Raw genomic sequence first — 26,549 nt, 5'->3', positions numbered from 1 at the left:
AGCTATTGACACCTTCTGACAACAAGTATACAGTTATAGCTTGGTGGTATGGGTAAGCTTCATACACATTGTCAGTACACCATGTGCTACGCTGCCATCTCCTAGCAGAGGCAAAAAAAAAGCTTACATAAACACATTTAACAGGTTGAAAGAGGGCACAGTGTTCCCAAATTGAGAACATAATTCAATAAGATCCCCTCCCTCAACTTCCACCCTCCTGGCCTCCCCCCATTCCCACTCCGCTCTCCCCTCTCCCCATGTGAAACAGCACAGCTGATGCTAGCGCACAGCCCAAGTGCAGAAGCATACTGACGGAGTCATTATGGGGATATTTGGGCAATATTTCATGTTTGTTTACTCATCATTTGTTGGGTGCTGGGAGCAGAGGTGAGCTGTCAGGGACTGTCGCATATCTCATACTTTCCTAGGAAAATCTGGTGGGTTCACCTCAGGGCTCTGAATGTTGTGGAAGAGGGTTAAAGGGGTGTAGGTATAGCTAAGCTGAAGGAGGGGGGTGTTGGTCTATGATGGTGGAATGTGCAAGGGCAATATATCTGAACTCTTCTGGGAAATATTATGCTAGCATGAAGCTGGTCACTTTACTATTAAAGTCACCTGCCATTCTTATAGCTCCATTCACTTGGGACAGTATATTTACTTTTTTAGGTCTTTCACAGAAAAAAAAAAAATATGGAGCTAGACTGTAGCTCCATTATTTTACCCTATCCATTAAAGTTTGAAAGAATATTTTGTACCCTATCATTGTGTTACAATAACACAAAATTCAGATGCTCTGTAACATTCACTTTCGTGGCAAATCACAATAAAAAGTATGAGACATCAACCATCAGTTGCCCCAAAGTTGATCTTAGATTAGAAGAGGAATATAAGGGCTTTTTACACTTGTGTTTCTTAACCCCGGACTTTCTCTGACCCAGGACTATCGTTAGTCCCGTACCAATTTTTTCAGCTTTTTACACTCGCCAATTAGTCCCGTACTATCTCTTGTCCGGGGCTAAGGAGAAAACTGACCTTTTTACACTCGTCTTTCTTAGCCCCGGACTTTCCAAACCACATGAATATTCATAATTACGCTGTGTACTGTACACGTACACGCACGCACCGGCAGCACTTGATTACCTCGTTTCTGATTGGTCAGTGAGGGTCGCACTTCGTCTCCGTCGCTTAGCCCAGGATTATTTTTTCGTTCTGTTTACACTCACTTGCTTGGCACCGCAATTGCGGTGCTAGCACCGCAATTGCGGTGCTAACCCCTGCTATTTTGCAGGGCCAGATAGTACCGTACTATCGGTGGGGCTAGCCCACTTTGGCAAAAACGAGTGTAAACAGAAAGTGGGCTAAGGATAGTCCCATACTATCGGTGGGGCTAAGGCCCCCCCTTAGCCCCACCGATAGTCCGGGGCTAAGCAAAAATTTACAAGTGTAAAAAGCCCTTTAGACCCAAGACTTGAAGCATTTAGTGAGACAAACTTCATCTGTATGTAGTAGCTGATTCAGGGCCATCTCACCTCCCAATGCTCATGAATGGAAGCTAGAGAGCACAGACCCAGGAATGACCAACAACGCCACACCCAGACAAGGCCCACACCAGGTCCAGACTTTAAACAGGGGTCTAAACAAGGTCCGGATAAAGGCACCCGTCCCACATTGTACTGGGTAAAATGTACCAGTGTATCAGACCAAGGCCGACTTTAAAGCCAAGTGGCTGAAGGTGTGAATGGGGTATTTTGCATGTGGATGCTTAGCACCAGCAAACAGACTTGCAGTAATGATGTGCTTGCATTTCACCTTGATGACAAACCACACGTAGTCAGTGAAAGGGGCCAAACAAACTTGTCTTTTCAATTACCTCACCCCTTGCATAGGTTAACAATCATCTCCTCAAGTTGCTATTGCCTTCTCACATAGCCACTGCCGGGGTTTCGCATTGCCACAAAGAAGCCACTGTTTCCTTCAAAACAACTCCTCCTATACCCATTGCAATTCTAGGTCAATAATTCCGGGCCAAATTTTGTCATGCATTATTATCGTCTACACCTGTCTGAAACATACTTTGGGGGGGGGGGGGGGAGCAGGGTAACTGTGCTTTTCACATCCAACAGGTCTTCGTCTTGCACTTCAGACATTTCTTGTGACAATTTTACAAATCTGCACTCATTTCTTCTTCTATTCTCTTTTAAATAAAACAGTTTCATGTTACTGAGATATGACAGCAAATACTGTTTGCCATGCTTTTTGGAGGAGCTAGGTCAAGTGCTCTGTCATTATCCAAAAAACAAAACAAAACAATGTTGATGAAAATATTGTTTGTTCTAGATATCTCTTGAAAAAAGTGATACAAATGTATTTTGAAATGTTAAAGGTCCCATCTAGAAAAGTCAGCACATTGAATTAATAAAAACTTCAAAAAATTGTAACCTAAAGATGGATTGTTTGATTTATTACAACATCCTTTACCGTTTCACTACTCCCTCAACTTTAAACAATCCATACATTATGCACGTTTGAAGAAACTGAACACCTTGCAGCAAATAATTACTGACTGCAAATATTATGGCTGTCACGAAACTATTTCCTCCAGCTTGTTGGATGCTACTGAATTTTGTTATACTGCTGATCTTGCCACAAAACAGGTAGCATCTTTTGTTACTGGGTTGAGGACTATTGCCTTGACATTAGGGGGAGTCTAAGCAACTCTGAAAATCACAAAGACATTCAGATCAAAGATATGTTTCTTTTATGATGATTACATTGTACATTGACTATGCAAGTAATTTGGCAACCTGAAAAATCACGAATTCTGCTTACCTGTGTGCTGTAGTTAGTGTTTCCACGAGGAGTGTAATGCACATGTGTTTTCCCTCACAAGTGGATGTGGAAGATAATTAAATGGTCCTCATAAAAGGATTAACAAATTTAGTTAAGTTCCTACAAAATCACTACACACTTGAAGAATTTTGCAACTGAAAACTAGTTGCCCCTTACCACACAAAGCTGAGCTGAGCTACATCTTTCACTCATGAACAAACCACAGAGACATACATACTGTATACGCTGTTATTTTCACGAGGGTTTAATTTTTGCGAATTTCGCGAATCACAGCTGGACAGCGAATTTAACAACACTCGAAAATGTCGGCGTATACTACCACGTGTAGGCTAATACAAATAGTGCACTTACGATAACCTTGGTGTCACATTGCGAAAACAACATCTTGCGAAAATGTCTGTGACCTCATTTGCGAAAATATCTGTAGATGAAAATAACAGCTTATGCAGTACTTTAATATAGGGATTAAGGGCCATTTTTACATACACTCGCATGCACATCACATCATGCCCCGATACTGACCATCACATGATGACAAGAGAACGAATCGACATTTCTTACTCACCCGTGAAGTGGATGGTGCATGTGGTCAAAGTGATACCTGCCCTCGTGTGTCCTCGAGTTGACAGGAATGGGAGGATGGTACCCTACACGACCCTCCATCGCTGCAATGATAAGATACATGAATGCATTTCAAGAGGCTGAATGTTTAGACTGGGAGGGGGGTGTTAACACAACACTAATAGTAACAGCAATACAGAAAAATGACTACAAGAGGAACTTTGAAGAACTTAAGAATATCATTGTAAGAACTTTTTACATTGCGAGGTACTTCATAATTTCCATTTATTGTATAACACAGACAGATATATATCTTTGCCCCAAGAAGTCCGACAGCTATCTTGCTTTTAGATCAAAATAACCATTCTGGTATTGTAATGTTGATATTTCAAGCTATAAATGATGATTTCTACACAATTCTAACACATCAGTTTGCTGGTCAATTTCAATACTATCAAGCACTTTCAAATTACTTGTTCAGAGAGACATTTCAACCTGGCAATGGAAGTTTAGAACACCAGGAAAAGGTTGCACTTCAAGCCCTGAAAACTTTGTAAAAATTTCCAACTTGTGCATTTATTTGTAATATACCTCTATTTTTATGATTCTGGAGGATTTTTAGGACAGAAATTCTAGAATGTCTTTTCAATTTCTTAACAAACAAGTGTGGTACTAGTATTCTTTAAAATGATCGTTCACATATGTGTAAGAAATAGTACACACTTAACTGTGTCAAAACTTCAATTGTATTCTTCCCTAAATAAAGTACATTATTCAGTCAAGTGGCCTATTTTGGGAGACAAACATGTGACATGCACTCACAGCACACAGATAAAGTCAGTATGTGCTCAAATTTCACATAAGAATACACATGAAGTGATTTTTCTCCTTTGTGATTATGAGTACAGAGTCCTAAATCCTCTAAAAGCTTCTGTGGTCTACCCAAATCTTGCTGTAGAATGCGTAACAATGTTAAATCAATATCATGCTATTCTGTCATTATCGTAGATAAACCCCACTTGATACATAAATATATTCAAGGTATCCTACGTTCACTTACACTGTGAATATAGACGCATTTAGCAGTGGCCATGATTTCTTTTTTTCTTTTTTAAGAGGAGAAAATCAACACAGCCAGTCCAGAATAAATCCGCTCTTTGGAAGTGCATTCCAAAATGTCCTCTGAAAGTGTAAACACCAGGGACTAGATCTTTTGAATCCATCAATGTACGAATCGTCCATTCGCACTCGTCAACTTGTCATCGTCAACTGAATCTCAGAGTCGAGGAGGAGTCCGATGGCATTCTCGGCATACTCTTAGAAGGGTGGGTATCACGGTTTTCAAGACAGCGTAGAGGGCAGCAAACACTACTTCTTTTTCCATGCTTGCATCCCACACTGACAGGGTCAATTTAGCCCGGCATATCAGACGATAAGCACACTTTCTCCACCCACTGTTTAATACTGTTATCTCGATCAAAGCTTGCTATGGCACAATAATATGCTCATCAACGATTTGTGAGCGTGTATCATCCTTGCAGCTACATTTATACTCAACAAAGATCTATCACTGTATTCTCAACGCTCTACCCCGTGAATCATCAGCATAACTCCTGTTATTATTCATAACGTAGCAGGAACAAGTATCCAGGCGAGATTCGGGGGCAAGGGCATAGTTTTTACTTCTCCACGGTGACATGAGAAATGATGTATTTTGCTGACCAAATTCTCTTGATCTTTCTCAACAAAGTCACATTTTGAACAGCTTTTACAAGGTCAGTGCAGCAGAACAAACATGAAGATTGCAGATATGATGTGAAAATACTCTGAGAGAATCACCACAAGCAAACATTTGCTTGGTCAAACATACAGTTGTTCATGATGTTCGTGATGAACGTACGATGTTCATGATGCTCAGTTTCCTCTGATAGCTCTGTCAGTTAAAAACAAGGCATATTATGGTGACTTAGGGATGCCGTTGGTATCCAGATGACTGGAGAATATTATCAATAGTCTGGAAAGTAAGATTATGATGGAGCTTATTCAGTATGATCATCAACCATCCGACAGTATGGCCATCATCCAGCAGAAGATTCCACAGTCTACAAATCACACCATGGAAGGAGACGAGATGTCCTATAGGAGGTTTGCACACTCAGTCACACCTCCACAACGTGGATGTTTGGAAGATATCTGCGGAAGGACTTGAACAACGATGAGTAGCTTCTGTGGATTCTGAACATCACTTTGTCAAACCCACTGATCACTGATGTCTCATCAAAGAGGGGGAAAATGACTAAATTCCACACGGTCTCCCTACAAAGAAAATTGTATGACTAGCTCTTCCCAGAATCACCACACCAATTTCTATGATGAAATTGATCATCAAGCTAGGCACTACTGAAATTAAGATCCAGTACATAGAGTACCGGTACCACAGGAAGGCAAACCAAAGAAATGTCCACTTCAATCATCCATTACCAATGCTTTCAGTCCCTCCTGCATGGTCTTAGAGTATCCAACCATCTGAATACCCTGTAGGAAAAGCATTGGAGAGAGAGTTAGCTGGCCTGCACACATTGGAGACAGGAAAGACTGATACATTGGCCCTCTATTGAGTCTATCGTTTGCTCAAATGCTTGACTTGCTGCTCAGTCCTTAGCCCCTCTGACAAACCCTTGAAAAAACCGTATGAAAGGACTTCAGGTAGTGTTATACATGCCTAGTGCCTACTGAAGTGGCATGACATAAGTAATGTAATTGGCCTTCTAAGCTGCTTAGCACACATACTATAGGCCTACTAGTTTACCCTTGCCCTTGTGTGTGTAGGGGGGGGGGGGCAGAGGGTGTCATGGTTTATTGACATTAGCCTTGGACGAAGCACTTAGCAAACCAATTCAACCTCAACATCAGTTTGAAGTTGTAAGTAAATGGTAAAGCAAACCCCAGTAACCACAAATAGGCTCTAGAGCCAACTTGTAAGTAAATTCACTTTAATTGGAAGTGTTTCACTAACATCACTCCACCCCCCCCCCCCTTCTTCTCTGATAAGGAGCTACTGGATGACAACAAGCTGAATAAGGTAAAATCCAGGTTATTACTGTGGGACTACTAACCGCAAATAACTGCATTCAGCTAGCAAATAAATTGGAGTGCATACAACCCACACAAAGTGTTTTCTTGGGACATCTATGACAAGCAGAATGGAAGAAAAGAACACCGGACATAAAATGTAAAATACAAAATGCATCTAGAAGTTCCTGTTTCCGATAGGACTTTGGGATCATAAAAAGTTGGAATGATCATCAACCTTGATATAGTCAATCCCCTCTTGTATGAGGCTGCACACAAGACTGGTTCCATTTTACAAATACTTCAGCAACAACACATTGTAGTGGTTTCCCTGTAATTATACAATATTTTATATTGAACAGTGACCAGGAAGGGGTTGAAACGCAATACAATATGGCCATTTTTACAATCAGTGGTGTAAAACACGGTTTTGGCACTAATTGGTGTATAACTTTCTTATACACAGACAGATATGCATTATTTTTTCTCATAAACTTACCACCCACAGTGTCTACCTTGGGTACCTTAAAGGCCCTGTTTACCTTTGGGAACAGTGATTTCAAAAATGTTATTTTGATGCATATGAGTAGATCTGTTGTGTCACAAAACATCCTACCATATAAAATTTTTGCAATAAAGCCCAAAATATCAGAAGATATCAATATTTTTCTCATTAAACCATAACTGTAGATGGTTTAATCTGGCAACATTTTGATTTTAACTATTGTTCACATTTTGTCTATTCAACAATACTTAACATTGATTATATGGATTTACATTTTAACAGTGGTTGTTTCTATCCCAAACTCACATTTTAGAACTATTTTAAAGCACTAATGCTGGGTTTTTGTTTCATCCGCAAATGGTAAATTATGCCTTTAATGAACTTTCCTCTCTTTTTCTTTCAGATGTGGCATGCATTTACATGCTTGAAATCCAACACTTTTGGTGTATGCACTCTGACATGGTTTTTTTGTCAGACCTAGCATATTAAATTGTTTATTCCTTTTCATTATTTTTGTTGTTGTGGTGATAGACAGGTATCCAAACTTAAGAACTATTATGTTTACCAGGTTCTGCTTTGTCTTGTTTAAAGACTGAAATTGTCTAAACTTTGTGTTTCGGAGGTGACATTTTCCGTTAACAGTTAACCCCTCTTTTGAGTTAGCTCTTGCTCACAATTATAAAATTCAACTTTGCTGATTTCCATCAAAACAGAATAGTAATCAGTCTGACTTAACTTCGATCCAAAGATTATTTGATTCAAATAGCTTATCATTTTTTGGTGAGTGTTTATAAATTTATGCAACTTTTCCGTTAACTTTTCTGTCACCTCCGAGACAACAGATTTATGTATTTGATTTTTTTATTCTTGACATCAGTTATACATTACATTTACAAAAATGTAACATATCCCCTCACATTATCTCAGAAGGAAGGTAGTAGAAATATAGCCTGTTGTTTTCATTTCGGAGCAATTTACAATTTTCCGTTAACACTTGTCACCTCCGAAACAATCGTCACCTCCGAAACAACAAGCGTATTATATTTGATAATTTCTCGAAGACAAAGCAATTTTGTTTGATTCTGTCCAATTGACAGGAATCTCTTTTGGATGAAAATAGTAATATGGCAACAGGAAGTGAGAATTTTCTAGAGATTAATAAAAGATCTGATAAAAACTAAGAATTACTGTTTCGGAGGTGACAAAACACTGTTAACAAGAGTTTTTGCTCATTTCTATTGAAGAGAAACCATATCATGTACACCAATGGTTTCATTTATTTTAGTAACATAAGTCTCAAAGTGGAGAAATCAACTAACACACTCTCACTCTTATTTTTATTACTATACTGTACGTTTTAGTGCAAATTTACATTTTTTCACTTTTTTAACAAAGAGAATGCACAAAATACACCCATCTGTTGTATATATAATATTGTAATCAAGATCAATTCTCCTGCTTTAGTTAAGTAAACATATAGATGCTTTCATCTTAGAAACTTGATTTCCAATTTAAGCAATTTAGTTGTGAAGATTTACCAATCACAGCTTTCCATGTAGGTTGCTTTTTCTTGTGTTTCGGAGGTGACATTGTTTGTTAACACCATATTGTTATGTGATAGTGAAAGGCAAGACTTCAGTTCCTTTTCACTATCTATTAACATTTTCAAATACATTCAATATCTACAAAATCATCACAGTAGAAGTGACTTTTGTATACCTAGCTCACCAGAATTCCCTTGATACCAAAGTGATACATGTGGCAGTTCATGCATGCCCTAGTCCACAATCTTAAAAAAATCATAAAATAATCAAACTCCACAAAAAGGCCACATGCCTATAGCTGGTGCACAACTTGTTCTTGAATTCTTAGTTGTTGTTTTTCCATGTACAACGTGGTAATCATAAACAAATTTATGTGATTTTTTTTTTTAAATATGACAATAATTATTGCATTTTCCAAGTTGAACCAACTGTTTATGACATTGTATTTTTAAATATTATTGAAGTTATCTGACAACTAAAGTGAACAGAGGAACAAGTCCCCAGGACTGGAAAGGGAAAGATCCAAAAACAAGATTTGTAGTTCTATCTCAATATAATTTTGATGACGTGTTTACCTTGTTTTGTTATTATGTTTTATCTTAGAATTGGCTTTAAGTACTGGAATTTCAAAGAAAAGAAAATGGTTTCTTAAAGGACAAGTCCACCTTCATATACATGTGGATTGAGTGAATGCAACAACATTAATTAGTAGAACACATCATTGAAAGTTTGGGAAATTGGACAATCCATTCAAAAGTTATGGTCTTTTTTAAATATCGATGCAATCACTGCTGGATGAGAAGACTACGACAATGTATGATGTCACATGCATACAACGATAAAAAGAAAATATAAGTGAATTTCACAAAACTTTACTTTTTGAAAAAAGTGCACATTTCTTCAACTTGCTACTGATGTATGTTAGGGCAATGTTATTCACCCTGCCTTCCAAAAGAGAGAAGTCAAGTGTTCTTTTGTTATGCTAGAAAAGTGAAAATATGTTGAATTTTCTTGATACTTTCTCTATATCCTTGTACACGTGTGACATCACAAGCTATAGAAGTCTTCTCATTCAGCTTTGACTGAGCAGAAACTTCAAAAATTCATAACTCTGGAACGGATTGCCTTATTTTCCTCAAACTCTCACTGATGTGTTTTACTAATATTGCTGTATTTACTCAACTCTCGTGTCTATTGAGGTGAACTTGTCCTTTTTCGGTCCCTTATAGGGTTATTTGAGACCAGTTTGTGTCCGGGACCTTCTGTGAAGTTGATGGGTAAAATTACTGAACTAAAAAAGATTTTCCCCATAAGTTCACACAAACGCATTATGCTGCTCTCTTCAGCTGGGAAATACAAACTGTTGTCTTAACCAAACTGTAAAAATTTGCTAAAGATTAGTATGAATTACAATCTAAAACAAAATATGAGCTGGTATCCACTATCATGAAAGAGAATAACTAAACAAAATAACAAGTAAGAACTGAAAGATAACGATTAAAGCCATGAGGAAAGACATGAATGTTCACAATTGTATTAGCCAACACCTGAGAAGTTGGGTTGTCTCTGTGTTGTGTCACCTCCAAAACAATAAAATGATTTTTTTTCTTATCTTATACTTTTTACTCTCAAAAGTGACTAATATATATGACTTGCTGTTAATTTTCAAGCAATTCAGAAAGATACATTAAATATATTTTAGTAATGTCAACAGTTTAAATGAATCTGGTATATAGAAAATTTATCCCAGATGAACCAAACACCTTTCACCAGTATTATAACATTTGTGTGGTGGCTATCAAGAATGATGAAGAATTCATGAACATCCTTGAATTAATCTATTTATAATACTATGTGCAAACAAAAACATAATACAAGTCAAATAAGAATTTTTGCTTTTGGCATTCATAACCTATGTCCCCACCAAAAAATTACAATGGTACCCTCCGCAACAATAACTTTAAAGATAGTGAATCAATCTAAAATACAATTTGAGGGATTGAAACTATAACTCATTGCCCACACCTTTAATACAGAAAACCCCATTCAATTTGCTTCAGAGGTCAAAGACAAATGAGGATTTTTGTAGAGCATGTCAGGAATCCCTTCCCTCCAAGTTCTGTATATTGTGTTTACACATTAATATGCAGTTCCAAGAGCATCCAAGTGCTAAACTTGGAAGAATCAGACTCTTGACATCCTTTATAACAATCCACATTTCTTTGAGACCACTTAACCAAATTGACTGGGGCTTTCTGCAAAATAGAGCTAAGATGTTATAATTTAAGACCCCAAAGTAGATTCTAGCTGATTTAATCATATTGGGTGCTATCAATGCAAAAGTCTAATTGTAATTTTTTTTTTTTTTTTTTTTTTTTTTTTGGGGGGGGGGGCATACTATATGAATACTTGAACACAATGTTAACACCTCCGAAACAAAGCTATTCTTCCCTGGTGTTGTGGAATAAAATGTTCTGAGAGCAAAGAAACATTACTAAAATGATCTTACACACTCATTTCAATTTAAGGTAGAAAATGGAATGCCATGTTTCTTAAGGTTACGATATCTAGCTTTAAATATGTCCGTCATATTCTTACTGTAAATGAATATTTCAACACAATGTTAACATTGAATGTCACCTCCGAAACGAAGTGATTCTTCCCTGGTGTTGTGGAATAAAATGTTCTGAGAGCAAAGAAACATTACTAAAATGATCTCACACCCTCATCTCAATTTAAGGTAGAAAATGGAATGCCATGTTTCTTCAGATTACAATATTTAGCTTACAACCTTCGTCCAAATGGAAGGCAAACTACCGGTGCCCATGCTAATTAATGAAGTGTAAAAAAACACTTGTTCTGTGTGGTTTATCTGCTTGAAACAGGAGTTAATTTCTTGTTCTCGAGTTATAATTATCAAAAACATTGATAAAAAGAAGAAGTTTTGTGTTATTGTCACTTATTCTCAAAAAAACTGAGTGTTAATATTAATGTCACCTCCGAAACATTCTATTATGTTAACTGTCACCTCCGAAACATCCATGTGTGAAAAATCCAAGATTTAAAGAAATGATTGGAATTTCATTTAACCTACATAGGAAGGTAGCCCTTCTTAAAGACTTGTTATAGTATAGAGTTTGACCTGGCTTGCCCTCCAATAAATAGTTAAAATCTTAAAAATTGCATGTCAATTGGTATTTTTACCAAAAATTTGTAAATCTCATGTATTTTTTTTTAAATTCACTTTATGTTCAACCCCCAAATAGTTTTGATTCACAAACTATATATTGTTGTTAACCATATAAACTTTGCATGGTGAAGTTTGACTACAGAGTTTTGTCATTATGGTGCAATTCATGAAAACAAAATTTTGCTTAAATTTACTTCAGGTGCCAGCGTTTTCCTTAAATTACACCAATAACTCTTCAGCTTTAAGGTCTGAAATGTTATTTTTTCAAAAATTTGAATACTTTCCAACAGGAATCAAACAGAATAATGAAAAAATATTTTGTTTGAAATTTTGACCCTCTGAGTACAAAAGTTACACCACTGATCGTAAAAAAGGCCATATGTTTCTTTTCACAGACAAAGTCCTGACAAATAATGGTAATGCTAGCTACTTCCCATTCCATGTACAATGTATCTTGAATATACATGCATCCCAGTTTAACCCTCAACGGGTTAAAGTTACATCAAGTTGTAACGCTGAAAAAACATTTTGAATAGTGCTCTGTAGCTCCACTAAATACTTTCATCATAAAGATCATAAAAGTTGTCATTACTGCAACAAGTTGAAGACAGAGTGACAGATATAAAGGTCTAATATCTTTAATACTTGCTCTTGATTTTTTATGAGTCATCTCTTTTCCTTTACAGGGGAATTCCAGTCCAAATATAAGTTAGTCTGATAAAATTATATTATTCCTGGTTGAATAACTTCAGAACAGTGATCAGTTGGATATACCAGGATTTGAGCCTCGAGCATAATTGAGTTTGAATGAAAAACTGAAAATTTCAAAATTGTAAGTACAAACTGTATGGCAAGTTTTGAGGGTATGGCATGCTCACTTTGCCATTTGCATATTCACATTGACCATTCAAGAACTGTTTCCCGAAAAATTAGCGAAACTTCAGAATGTCATTACTTCCTTATTTTTCATCTGATTGCGATCAAATTTTTACCATTGAACTCGAAAGATTTTACTCTTTTTCATCACACTAACTTATATTTGGCCTGGATTTACTCTTTAAGATCAAGTCTGTGAAGGTTTTACAACTGACAAATGTTGAGTTTCAATACTGTCATTTTATATTCAACTTTGACACTTATTGTAAGGGTGCTACACATCCACTTGCCCATTAGTCAAGGGCAACTAACACTTGCTGTTGGGCAAGTATCAATGGTAAAATGAATTGGCATATATGTTGCCTATTCAATCAAGTATCTTTTGTCAGGCTCTAAAATACAACATATTGCAGAGGAATATGTTTGAAACTACACACCTATAGCAGAGTCTTTCACAATATGTGCGAGCAAGTTTTCCCTGGCTAGGAAATATTATCTTGGACACGACATAGATGGCATCATAGGCCACTGCCAGAAACAGAGATCTTCAGGGCTAGAGGGAGAGAGAGAGAGAGAGTAATAGAGGAAAAGCACAAGCTTGATGATGGGGTGACCTCTTTTCCTAACCTTCAGCATCTGCACCTAGTTAGCCCCAACCCCCACTCTAAAGGTACCAAGCCGCCAGCTCCGCTCCACGTCTTTCGTCTTTCGCAGTCACTCGCAGTCACGGCACTGCAAGCCATGAAGTTGAATCTAACCTGTGCAGGTATTATCGCATGGCCCTCACACACAGGTTTCCCTGTTTTCCATCAGAGTGTGTATTGACGCAGCGCATTCTCAAAGCAACAAGAAGACATTACAATGAATCCACCTGTTGGCACCACTTACAAGTGGTATCATGGAGCTGGCTTCTCTATCTTGCTCCATTAAGGTCCATCTTCAATTTACTCTCCAAGCCACCCCATCTAACTTGATTCTCTTCTCTTTTCATCCAGCATCTGTTTCCTTCCCATTTTAAATTTCCTCATTTCCTGTGCCGGTAGGCCAAATGTTTTAATCCCTCATGTTTCCACTAACTTGTGCTGGCACCTACGAAACATGAAACACCTCCACGAACTACCCTTGGGGAAATTTTAAATTTATAACAGGTCCTGCATTGGGGAAAATAAGGGCTATTATTCAAGTGACTTTTTAGGTTGCTACAGAAGCGTTCTGCTGAATGGCCATATTCAAAATGGTTCTTGAAGATTTTTGTTGCTGTTGTTGTTGTTGTAGCACTTTGCTCATACATGAGTACTATTTCCTAAAGGTAGGCATACATTGTCTTTCTTTTCAAAATATAAGTACAGCTAAAGATTCATATTGCACTTCAAAAACAGACTTTGTGTTGCAACTGATAGATAAATTTCCCTACATTGACGTAAAGAAGCACTGAATTGATCAGTGTTTTAAGTAGTAGCCATGACAAAAAATCATGGGCGTATGTACTCCAGCAGAATTTTGTGTTGATGCTGAAATAAAGATCACAATGACAGGATATTGAGGGAAAAAAATAGTCTAATGGAGGAAAACTTCCCTGATAGCAATAGTAAAGAAAAATGTTTGAAAAACGTCAACATTGATCTGTTTCAGTTTTGACTGTCCATAAAATCTGAATTGGGATGTGACAGTCCGGAATCATTCCAATGCATAACCCACAAGAAAATGTGATCCAAGTATTGCATATTTATAATCAAATCAAAGGGAAGAAAGAGCAACACTGATCTTTTATCCACAAGGCAAAACACATCGAGGTACAGTACTAGCAGTTTGCTTATTTTGAATGAGCATGCCAAGAGGAATAATCTAAGTCTTGGCATTGAACTTCCAGTGATTAAAGGGATGGTACAGTGTTGGTAGAGATGAGAATCGAGCTTTTAACTTTTTGCGAGATACAAAGAAAACGCTTATGATATAGTACAGAACATACCATTTTAAGAGGAATTCAAAGTTTATTTGATGAAAATCGAGTTTGGAATGACTGAAACATCCAAAAACAAAGTAAAACAAAGCGATCGTAATAAAGTGTGGGTCCCACACTTTATTAAAATCGCTCTTTTTGGATATCTCAGCCATTTCAAAAACAATTTTCATCAAATAAACGTTGAATTCCTCGTAGAATTACATGCTCTTTCATATTTCATAAGAGGTTTCTCATTATCTCACCAAAAAATGTTAGAAACCTGAAATTAGGTCTCAACCAAAACTATACGATCCCTTTAAAACCTGCGTAGCATGAGGAAACATGGGTGGTCCAATTGAATTCGCTGCCCACCATGGACATTCAAAAACCATTAATATATATGCAATATATGCATCGAAGCGTACACTCATCGGTGACGGTCAACTCCAGTCGATATTCTTCTGTTGTGTGTGACCTTACAGAGAGATCAGTGAAAAAGCTGCACACAATTCGTTACGGTGGATTCTCAATCTGAGCTGGGCCTACATGTATCTTTCCATTCCATGGTGTCCCAACACTACAGCATCTTTAAAAGCTCCTCAGCTTGTCGTTTCCTCAAAGTGGTCGTAAGGCACATTGTAGCAGATGATATTTGAGACAATCAAGGTTCGTGGTATTGTGCGTCAAGTACGTTTGACAGGTGCAGCTGATAAACGAGTGACACAGCTAGCATTCCCACCGACTACAGTGATGACCTAAGCACATTCTTATGATGTATTATCACCAAACGTTGTAAAACTTGAAGTAACACTGTACTCACCATATCTGGGGTCTATGAAGTTTGATCGCGGGTCGAACACATAGGGCAGCGTTGGGAAGGGGTGATGGGGATGAACCGAGGCATACGGGTGGTGTAGGGGGTGGGATGTCGACGACGAAGAAGAATCACGCCTCGCCCTGCCGTGATCGTGGGTGGATGATGGTGCTTCGTCGGAGGACTTGCCTACGGGCCGCCTCTCTTTGGCTGAAAGAAAGATGGGATATGAGGACAGGTAACCAGAGGTACAGTTGTATACTGAGAATCACAAAATGCATGCTTTGCCAATCAAAAAGTTGTATGGTGGTAGGAAGCATCAGCCAATATTTTCACAATGTTTCACTGGGGTTGCACACAGGGTCTCAAATATACTTGGTTCATTACAATGTATAATGATTTTGAACATCATCAACATAAAAAACGATATAGGCCCTATCGAATGTTGCAGTATATTATTGACAACAATAATTTCAAAGATAAAGTATGGGGAAACTGGCTGAGATTAAAAACAATGAAAGAGAAAATTCAAGAAATGGATGTTTTTCAGCGAATCCGTCTCAGCATCACATGGTTACATAACCAACCATGTGATGCAGTTTAACTTTCCTTGGTGAAATTGCTCTGATGAAGTTGTGATGATGAGGTGCTATCCCATGCGATTTCAGATGAAGACAGAAGAAACTTAATTTTTCATATATATACACAGAGACGTATACTACACATAGTTTGCAGTGTTAAAGGTTTATTACATTTTGCCAGTCAACTGATATTTGCAAACTAAACAACTTGCAAAATGTGGTCCTACATAACACAAATATGCATTTTTATCTCATTATGTGAATGATGTTCTCAACTGCAGGTCTCAACACTTCTAAATTGTCCTATCTTTCACATAATACATGGTGTATGCAATAATATTCTATAAAGAGTAGCCTGGAAACTAGGTGACCTATAATTCTATAATCGCTCCTTTGCAACAGTCAAGAGCCCCATCCTTATGGAAGGAGAGAGAGAGAAAAAAAGCTTGGTTGAATGACTGAAAAACCAACAGAGTTGAAAAACTGTTTGTTCTACAGTGGGGATATCGCTCGGAGAGGAAGAATGGGGACACCCTTTCATGGGGCCAAGCTTGTCGATAGACCGAAAAGAGCTGGGAGATTCTTCAAGGACTGCGAAGGCTGGAGAAGACTTCCAACTAATTAGGGACCGAATCAATTAATCAATGGCGACATGAGAGGAGGCCGAGAAGGGACCGCCCAAGTGCGGACAGCTACACGGGGTGGTTTTCATTCAGAGGGGAGCAAACAGGAGGGGCACTCCGCAAAAGGGGGTATCGATCGGTATCGATCCAGACTGGGCAGGCCACTATTGAGCTGGCTCTGTTGGCAGTATGAATCTCCTACAGGAGCACTGAGCATCTAGAGGTGAGCTTCCCAAGGGATGCTGGGGAAGCAGTACTACCTCCTTTTCTCCAGAATTGGCCTGACATGCATTCATGACAGCAATGTGCCCAATTTTGCCATATCTTTGAATGGTGTGACAAAAAATTATTTTTCATTTGCAGTGAAGAAGCTCATCTGATTTACTGAACATCTGTCATTCACTTGTATTGAATGTGATGACAAGAAAGAACTACTTTTTAGGTGTTCATTACTTTTCAACAATATCATGAATCCAATGGTTTACTTTCATGCAAATGGATACCTTTGACTTAGTGTCTAGAGCTTTATTGCACTGTCAACTTATACCCACTGAAAGCAATATATTTATATTCCAGTTCAATTACAGATTTATTAAGTAATACAGGCCTACGTACTGCTTCTGAATCATTGTGGACATAATAACACGGTAAAAAAAATTCAATATTTAAGACTTTTCGGCTAAGCGCAAACAATTCTACCTTGGAAAATAGATTGCAAAAGAGACCTGTTTTTAAAACATCTGCGCAATAATAACTGTGGACATTATCTTTCTAGTTAAGCTCCAATGTACATGTAAAATGCAATTTAGTACAATAACATGACCTAACTAGACTCGGAATTTGTCAACACTGACAAATTAGGTGATCCGATCTATTGGGAAATCAATGATTTGAGTCCTGATCCCAATAGGCATGACCATACAGGTTTCATCTGTGTTGAGGGGACATTGGCCATGTGATGTTTGAAGTCGCATTTAGAAAAGGGAGTCAGACCTGCCATCTTTGGTACCGAATTCCGTATGCACTAACGAAGATACAGAATGAAGTATATTTTGACCTTTGACCCCATTTTGCACACCAAAGATGGCATCTGAGCAAAAAGTGATTATTTTGTGAAATGATTCTTGTAACATGGTCTTTGCGTGTGCAAAATATGGGAAAGTTAGGACAATTATTCACCAAGATACAGGATGAAACATTTATGACCTTTGACCCTAATTTACATACCCAAGATGGTGTCCGATCAAGTAGTTGTTATATTATGAAATAATGTACGTGACATGAACTAAACATGTGCAAAATATTGGGGTGATAGAGGCTGTTTTTCTTGAGTTATTGCAAAGAAAGTTGCAAAAAGAAAGAAATATCTCAATACATCGGAGATAAGCTTTAATTTCAACCAAGTTTTTTAGCATGATCCCGACATCGTATGAAAAAAAAAGGCACACAGACGATAGCGCAAAGTCTCAGCTACAACATATTAAAATCTGGGAGAATTTCACCGAAGGGTAAGTGAGCTAGTGCTCGATAAGGACAATCATGTCAACTTTCACATCTAGAAAAATTCCCTCCCATAGAGATTACACGTCACAACGAAGGTACAGAATAAAGTACATATGACCTTTGACCCCATTTTGCACACCAAAGATGGCATCTGAGCAAAAAGTAGTTATTTTGTGAAATGATTCTTGTAACATGGTCTTTACGTGTGCAAAATATGGGAAAGATAGGACATGTATTTACTAAGATACAGGATAAAATATTTATGACCTTTGACCCTAATTTACATACCCAAGATGGTGTCCGATCAAGTAGTTGTTATTTTATGAAATAATGTACGTGACATGTACTAAACATGTGCAAAATATGGGATTGATAGCCATTGTGTTTGTTCATCTATTGCACAGAAAGTAGTAGAAAGAAAGAAAAATAAAGAAAAAATTATGTTATTTTATAGAAATTTGAAGGAGAAGCATAAAAAAATCAGAAAAAGATAAAGTAAGGAAAGGGAGATTAAGATTAACTAAAGAAAAAAAGAACAAAAGTGTTTAGAAAAAAAAAAATGGCAGGGGTGAGCCTCGAACCAGGGACCTTAGGATTACGAGTCGGATGCGCTACGCAATGACCTATTTCATTCTCCATAGGCCCTGTGTATTAGGCAAAATGACGCTGCATCGAAGCCTCGTGCCATTTTCAACCCAGTTTTTCGACGTGATGCCGACATCGTATGAAAAAATGGAGGGCACACTTACGATAGCCCAAAGTCTCAGCTACAACATACTAAAATCTGGGAGAAATTCACCGAAGCATAAGTGAGCTAGTGCTCAAAAAAGAGAGTCATGTCAATTTTCACTGCCAGAAAAACTGCTCTCCCATAGAGATAACACGTAAACTGATCAAATTTGACAATATTACTTTCAATCCCTTTTTACGAGGTGATGCCGTCATCCAATCAAAATGTTGTAATTATATTAATGAAAGATCATATATTAAGCTACAACATACTGAAATCTGGGTTTAAATTGGCAAAGGATAAGTGAGATACGCTCGAGTGAACTTGAAATTTGATGACGTCATTTTGAAAATTTACTTTTTTTACTTTATAAAGGAATTTGATATCTTTTATTCATTTTGCCAGCATCGCCAACCCATGAAATAACATGTCCAACTCATCAGCTTTCAGAATATGTAAAGAAAATGGGGGGTCACCGTTCATCCTGACCATTAAAATCGGATTTAAAATTGGCGTTTTTTTGGCATCGTTGCACTGTATATCGCCATTGACGCGCGCGCGGAATTTCAACTTTGACGGGCCCGTATGACGTCATATTGAGTCGGATTGACTTGAAACTTGGTAGAAATATTCCTTGACATTTCAGGCATCCGATTAGTGTAAAAAACCGGGAAATTTCCATTGCATATGAGCTGTGTGTGCGAATATGTGCGCGCGCGTACGCGTCCGTCCAATTTTTTCAATTTTTCAAAAAATGCTCCAAATGGTCTGAAACGTGTGCAAAAAAAATTTGAGCTCGATTTGAGCATACAAATATTTCAACGCGCGCGTACGCGCACGTTTTAAGAGAAAATATGAATTTTGAGAATATGAGTAAAATGCGCATAATTTGAAATGTATGTGACGTAGATTTCATTGCAAAATTCTATTCCATTAATGAGATATGAATGAAAATGTGTTTTCATATAATGACGTCATAGTGACGTCACGGTCGACTAATCACTATGATTTTATTAGGAGGATCGTCTTTGGGACATGATACATGTATGGTATAATTTTGACATTGATAGGAAGAGGACTTTCCGAGATTACCTCTACACAACTTTTGCGGAGAAAGAAGAAGAAAAAGAAGAAGAACAAAGAATCAGTACAGATACAGAAGGTGATCCGAGAGGATACTCGGATCACCTAATTCAACAAGAACTAAACCATCTTTGGTTTGCTTTGGAACATACAGGCCACAGAGTTTTTCCTTATTGCATCATGTAACAATCAGCAACTTCTTATTTACAAATTATTATGGAAGTTCCTGGCATTCAAATCAAATATCTGTGCTATGTAAATATTTGTTCATTAAGTGGACCAAGTTCCTATAATTTAGCACAATAATTCATCTTGAGACTTCTAGCACTGATAAGTCTACACATCCTCACTACAGGCTAGTTCTTCCCTCCCCTTCCCTCCCTATCAATCAGGCAAAAAATTGAATACACGACCCCCATGACCTGCATTGGGACCATCAGCCTTCAAGTGTTCACGCGAGTACAATGTGAATACACTGGGTGTGAAGAAATTGATTTGAAAGTGATAACTTGCCAAGCTAAGCAAGGTTAAGTGACACTTCCGCAACAGATATTGATCATGTTATTTCTTCTTTCCACAGGGTTTGCTGCTTCATTGGGTTTTCTCATCTTGACATTCTTTCTTTCTAGAGCATTTCTTCCAATTGTGCTGTTATTTTGTTGTTGTTGTTATTTGAATTTATTTGGCGTTTATCATTCCTCGAGGAATATTTATGCCAGAAAAACCTTTGGATTAGTCTGAGCATAATGATAAAAACTAAAAAAAAAAAAAAAAAAAAAAAAAAAAACAACTTCATGACAAAATGTGAGATGAGGAAGAGATATATTCCCCTGTCATACCTCTCCAGTCAAACTTTACATGAAGGAGTTTAGCATGGATTTCACACTTGTGATGAATTCAGGGGTAGAGTAAAGCATAACCTGCTTTACAAGCAAAATACAATACAAAACAAAACAAAACAACAAGCCTTAACTTTAATGTTAATTTACATTCACAAAAGGAGACAATGAGACAAGAGGACAGATCAGGAACAACATGAGGTATGCAAAGTTATCTCATTGTGGTCACACATATCATTTCATGAGCTACATTTTCTTAGTGCATTTCTCTTCTACCTTTCAAACACAAAATGCAAGTTATTCAATGTTACCTCAAAAGAGCATCAACATTTTTTTTTCTATAATTCCCATTGTACATTACTAACACATTCAATGTATATTCTTAAAATCACTAGAGAGTAAATTCCTTTGTCATAGTTTCATCAAATACATATATGCCTGTGGTCTTCACATTTTGGGGAGAACAATTATGCAGATCATGTGAAAACTGTGTTTACAAGATCACTCTGTTAAAGGACGAGTTCAACTTAATACTCATGCGCAGATTGAGTGAATGCAGCAATATACGTGTAAGTAGATCATATCGGTAAAAAATATTAAGGAAAATTAAACAATCTTTTCAAAAGTAACAAATATTCAAAGTTACCAAAAGAGAAGGGACAAATGTACATCATGTTTGTTCTCCTAGAATAGATAATGTGAGAGCATATCCCTGTCGAGTGCCGTAGGACAAAGATGAAAAATGACTTGTAAACACCACTGGAGCACCGCCGCGCACTGGAGCACCGGCAGATCAGCAAAGGGCCCCTGTCGGCTCTCTTCACTTGGCTTTGGATTCACATCGCATCAGATTTCAAACGCTGACACACGGCCTCACAAGCCCTCCCTTGCCCTCCCCCTCCAGCATTATTGCCCGACTCATGACATCGATGGCACCATGCTTCTAAATGTTGCGTACTTCCACATGTTGCTGATTATGCACAGCCTATATGCCAACAAGATCTCTTGCAATGTAGTTCTCCGAGCATGCTGTAAATCTTCATTCTACCCAAAAAATATTGAGCGAAAGCCCTAAAAGGCAAAGTTTGTATTAAATATTCTGTGCTTGAAAAGTTTCTATTTTATCGGCAATTCTCTCTTGAAAGTAGTACATGTATAAAAAAAATAGAGGGAAATCATAATTCATATGAGATGCTAATTTTTTTCTGGTAAATGTCGCTTCCACTGCAATCAAAACAATGACAGTAGGAATGTGGATAAGAGAATCAGTCTGAATTTTCTCCAACACGCACTAAATAATCCAAGTCAAAATAACTAAAAATAGACAGAGGTCCATGTACATCAGGGTATAAAGTAATTGGAATATAAACAAACTTTGTGTAACATACTTCCTAAACATTCAAGGCAATGTATGTCAACTTCTATGACAATGGAATACTATTCCCACAAATCAAAAAATTTCAACTGCTATCATAATAATATGTAACTGTTCTGCATTAATACAAGAAACATATCAAACGCATGCAAGAGTATAGAACAAAATAAGCACACAAATTCTTGACAAACAGTTAAAATCTCTCACCAATATCTTCCTCAGCAAACTATAGGTCCTATGCCTAATCCTCATGGACAAAAACCATGTCCCTTCTGCAACAGTAAAGAGTTCTACACTCTGTGATTCAGCCAGCTTTCCCTGAAAACACCATGTCAGAGAGTGCACTGTCCTCTCGTGGAAAACTTGATATAATCACGTCCAGCTACTGAGTTATGTAAGAAAATTGATTAGGATCGCCACCACAGGAGCCCGGACTGGAGAACGAAAGGCATCTTTTTCCTGGAAGAGGTTGGGCTTCCCTCACCCCTCTCTCTTTCTCTCTTCTTTGTCTCCATCTTTATCTTCTTTTCTCTTTTTTTTATATGGGGGGGGGGGGGCATGAGAAATTGAAAGAACTGAATAACCACACTCATAATGTTTTATGTCCATCTATTGCTGCTCTTGTACACATATCTTTTTTTTTTTTTTTTTTTTTAATCATGGTCAGCACATTTACATCATATTAGTCACAGATTTCCTGTGAAATCCATGCATATACACAACTCCATCTTAGACAGGCTAGGAAATGCAGACACGTCAATGTAGAGCATTCTGCCCTTTCTCAGTGCTTTATAAAGTCTACCACAAAAATTGCTATGGCGAGATTTTTGGGGAAATGTGTTGGGTGTAAAAACTTTGTTACAATTCCTATTGAAAGGTATGCTTACACTCTTAGCATCAGACATATTTGAAAGATTATACACAAATGAACTCAACAAGAGCTAGGTCTGAAGATGGAGACTAGTGGCATGTCAGCCAGAGGATATATACTTGACTGTGACCTTTGCCCCCTGAGACTGAGTGAGGGGCTGGTCCTGTGCTGGGCTGGATACCACTATCATCAACAAATCCCAATCATAAATCACCAGCACAGGATGCGTTTCCTCCATAATTTGACCAAAGTGGAGATAAATTGTCTTGTCTAACACGTAAACAAATCTGCAGAACAGCACCAGCATCCCCACTAGCCAACTGCACACAATCACGAACTGTCAGACCAAAATGTATCTTATAAATGTGATCGCGATGTACACATCATAAAAAGATACACCTCCAGACCTATACGGGTCTCACATTGTGAGAGAAATGGCATGTTTAAAAGGGATGGCAGGAGATGAGGATTGGGCTTTTGACTTTCTGCAAGACAGCAAGGAACCACTTATGAAATAATACAGAGTCATTCTATGAGGAATTCAATAATCATTAGATGAAAATCGGTTTTGGAATGGCTGAGACATCCAAAAACAAAGTAAAACAAAGCAATCTATTAAAAGGTGGGTCCCATCACCTTTTATTAGGATTGCTCTGTTTTAGATATCTCAGCCATTTCAAAAACAATTTTCACTAATAAAGGCTGAATCCCTCTTGGAACTACATGCTCCTTCTTATTTTATAAGAGGTTTCTCAGTATCCAACCAAAAAATCTTAGAAACCTGAAGTTAGGTCTCAACCAAAACTATACAATTCCTCTTAAGTTGTATGTGTACAACCATGCTTTTGATTGGTTGTTCTGCTCAATACTCTGTATCAAGATTTTCATATTTACTATAAACAGCACATCACAAAGGTTTCTTACAGAAATGCATCGTCACTGAAATTTTCACAAATCAGCTCTATTCACCAAACAGCTTGTAAGTGGGTGGGGGGGGGGGGGAGGAAGGGGGCAGGCTCAGAAGAAATACACAGTGAGACATACTTATATCATAGCAGCAGTGACAGATGACTCATAAGGCAGGCATGTGATAAAAAATTCCATTTGTGATCATAAATTCAAGAGTCAAGAACTAATTGTTTTCAAAAACATGATTTGGCAGATTTTTATTTTTATGAAGGAATGCCACAGACAAATTTCTCATAAATCATGGGTGGACCACAAAATGTATGCACTTGAGAATTCACAGGAAGTTGGTCTTAAAGACAAAGGGGACTTCATCTCAAATGAGATGGTTGTTTTACATGATGTAATGTAAAATCAGAGCCACAAACCAGCCAAATTTTGGGCAATTCTGTACAAGTATGAAGAAAGTGACAAAAGGCTCATTTACATCAGCAAAATCCCATATTTCTGAGAGAGAGATTTTTCTTTTCTTATTTGTTCACCCTATAATTTATTTTTGTACACAAGCCGTAGTGAAAATCCACGGGAAAAGTTTTCAAACTTTTGGTCCATCTTTTTTTTTTTCTTCTTTTTTTTTTTTGACAGGAAGGGCATAGGCTATACACGAGTGTTATGGCCAGCTTGTTCAGTCTTTACAATGAATGGAAGCAATTTTTTTCTTATTTTGCTTCAAATCTGCTGTCATGATTTTGCATTATGAACCCTCACAACAGAAAATTGTTGTTTTGCAGCAAATCTTCACTTAAAATGTTCAGACTACTCCCCATTGCAACACAAACTATTTGAAGCTAACAAAACTTATATCATGTGTCATCAACACTACCCAGTCTTGTCAAGCAATGGGACATACTGACCCTGCATCTTACATTGTGTTTTCTACAGATATTTCATTCATATCCTATGCCAGTAGATCATATGAAGGTAGATGATCAATAATGCTGTAAACATATAGTATATATACTATCAAATACATATCTTGCATCAGTCTAGCAGATCTTTTTTCTTTTTCACACAATCTATGATGAGACAATAAGAAATAAAGAGATGCTTAGCATTTGAATATTTCTTTCTTTTCACAAATGGCATTAATACTAAATAAACTAAGACAAATGGAGAGTGCGTCTATATAGGAGAACATGTCTATCAGCTTTGGAAATGACAATTCAAGACAGTATATTGCCAGAATATGTGGCAAGTTGGGGGGGGGGATGTGAAACATTATCACCACATCTCACCTTAGGCCTTTTTATTTTCATTTTGTTGTCTTCAATCATAACACAAAAATTGGGCAGCTTTCCAGACTCCTGGTAAAGATATCGTAGTTTGTCATAATTAAATTCCTACATTTCTGGCCTCTAGTGACCAGTCATATGAGTGGCCACTTGCCCACCTAACACAGGACCAAGGACACAAGGACTAATAATGCCACCGGACCACACTATTATAACCTTAATATATATATGTGTGAAGTATATAGCTAGGTTATATGCACGCAAAAGAAAGTAGACGTTGACTCAGTGGCTGCAATTACCGGACTGACTTTATTCCAGTCTATGTACATCTTTTATACAGTGAGTTCCATGGGAACGGAAGGGGTTGTGGTCAGCAGTGGTCAGTAAGGAATGCATCCAGTCTAACCACTGGCGTCTTACTGCAGATAAGAGAAAGATGATAGATAGTGTGGCATCGGAAGAACAGAGAGTTACTGTTATCAGAGAGGAGAGAAAACAGGGCTGGAAGTAGAGAGGGTGAGAGCAAGAGCGGAAATGATAGTACAGTAGTCTCAACCTCAGACTTACATAAGATCAGTTTATCACACTCCTCCCCCTTAGAATTGTTTTTGGTTTTTCCAAAAATGGTTCTCATCAATTAACACAACATTATTTAACCCAAAAGTGAAGTCTTAATTCTTTTGAATATCAGTATCTTATTTGAACATTACCCCAAAACTTCCAAATGTCTAATATTTCCAAATAATACATCATCTAATTAAATAGGTCTGTTCGACTTATTTTGCAGTTTGTTATATTCTTAAGTCACCTTTCTTATATTCAGGGAGGTATAACTGTATGTGTGTACCACGTCAAATGTATCAACACACGAAAACCAAAATTATAATGTCCAAATGAACTGTCCATTTGAGTTCAGCTGTGAAACAACGAAGAGTTATCTTTAACTTTGAACTTAATTTCGACCTTGAATTGTCCAGTGTCCGGCATATTCACAAGTGTTATTTACAACTGCCTCCTCAATGTGGTATTGGCTCCCCATAGCGTTTGGGGTATTTTCGCTGGCGGTTAGACCTGCGAAGTGCTGGTGCTTCGTCATCATGGTCTTGTTGTGCGTTGTTGTTCCCCTCCCCACGTGGATGAGGAAGGAACACATCCGCGGTCATATCGTCGTTGTCATAGCGACGTCGGATGTGCTCAATGTGTCGCCTGCAGATGCGATCATCTGTCAGCCTCAGCGTATATTGGACGCCGTCGATGGAGATGACTTCGCCTGGCATCCACTGCGGACCGCTGGCGAAGTTTTTCACGTACACGCGATCTCCGATGCAAAAATCGCGAGCTTTAGCACGCTGATCGTGCTTCTGCTTTTGATCATGCTGCTTTCGCTGAACG

General features: G+C 37.7%; 1 protein-coding gene across 1 annotated transcript in view; it reads right to left on the bottom strand.

The window, feature by feature from the left end:
- The window catches only part of LOC140237700 (transcriptional activator GLI3-like), a 109,532-nt gene that overhangs the window by 26,978 nt on the left and 56,005 nt on the right, over window positions 1-26,549 (bottom strand). Inside the window, exons 3-4 of the mRNA XM_072317625.1 lie at window positions 15,361-15,564; window positions 3,416-3,515 (exon numbers count right to left, since the gene is read on the bottom strand). Coding sequence (XP_072173726.1) covers window positions 3,416-3,515; window positions 15,361-15,564 — 304 coding nt within the window. The remainder of the gene's footprint in view (window positions 1-3,415; window positions 3,516-15,360; window positions 15,565-26,549) is intronic.

The sequence above is a fragment of the Diadema setosum genome, chromosome 14 (genome assembly GCF_964275005.1).
Source record: "Diadema setosum chromosome 14, eeDiaSeto1, whole genome shotgun sequence".
NCBI classification, from domain to species: Eukaryota; Metazoa; Echinodermata; class Echinoidea; order Diadematoida; family Diadematidae; genus Diadema; species Diadema setosum.
The sequence above is the reverse complement of the archived record's forward strand: the minus strand, read 5'-3'. Positions and strand labels throughout refer to the sequence as shown.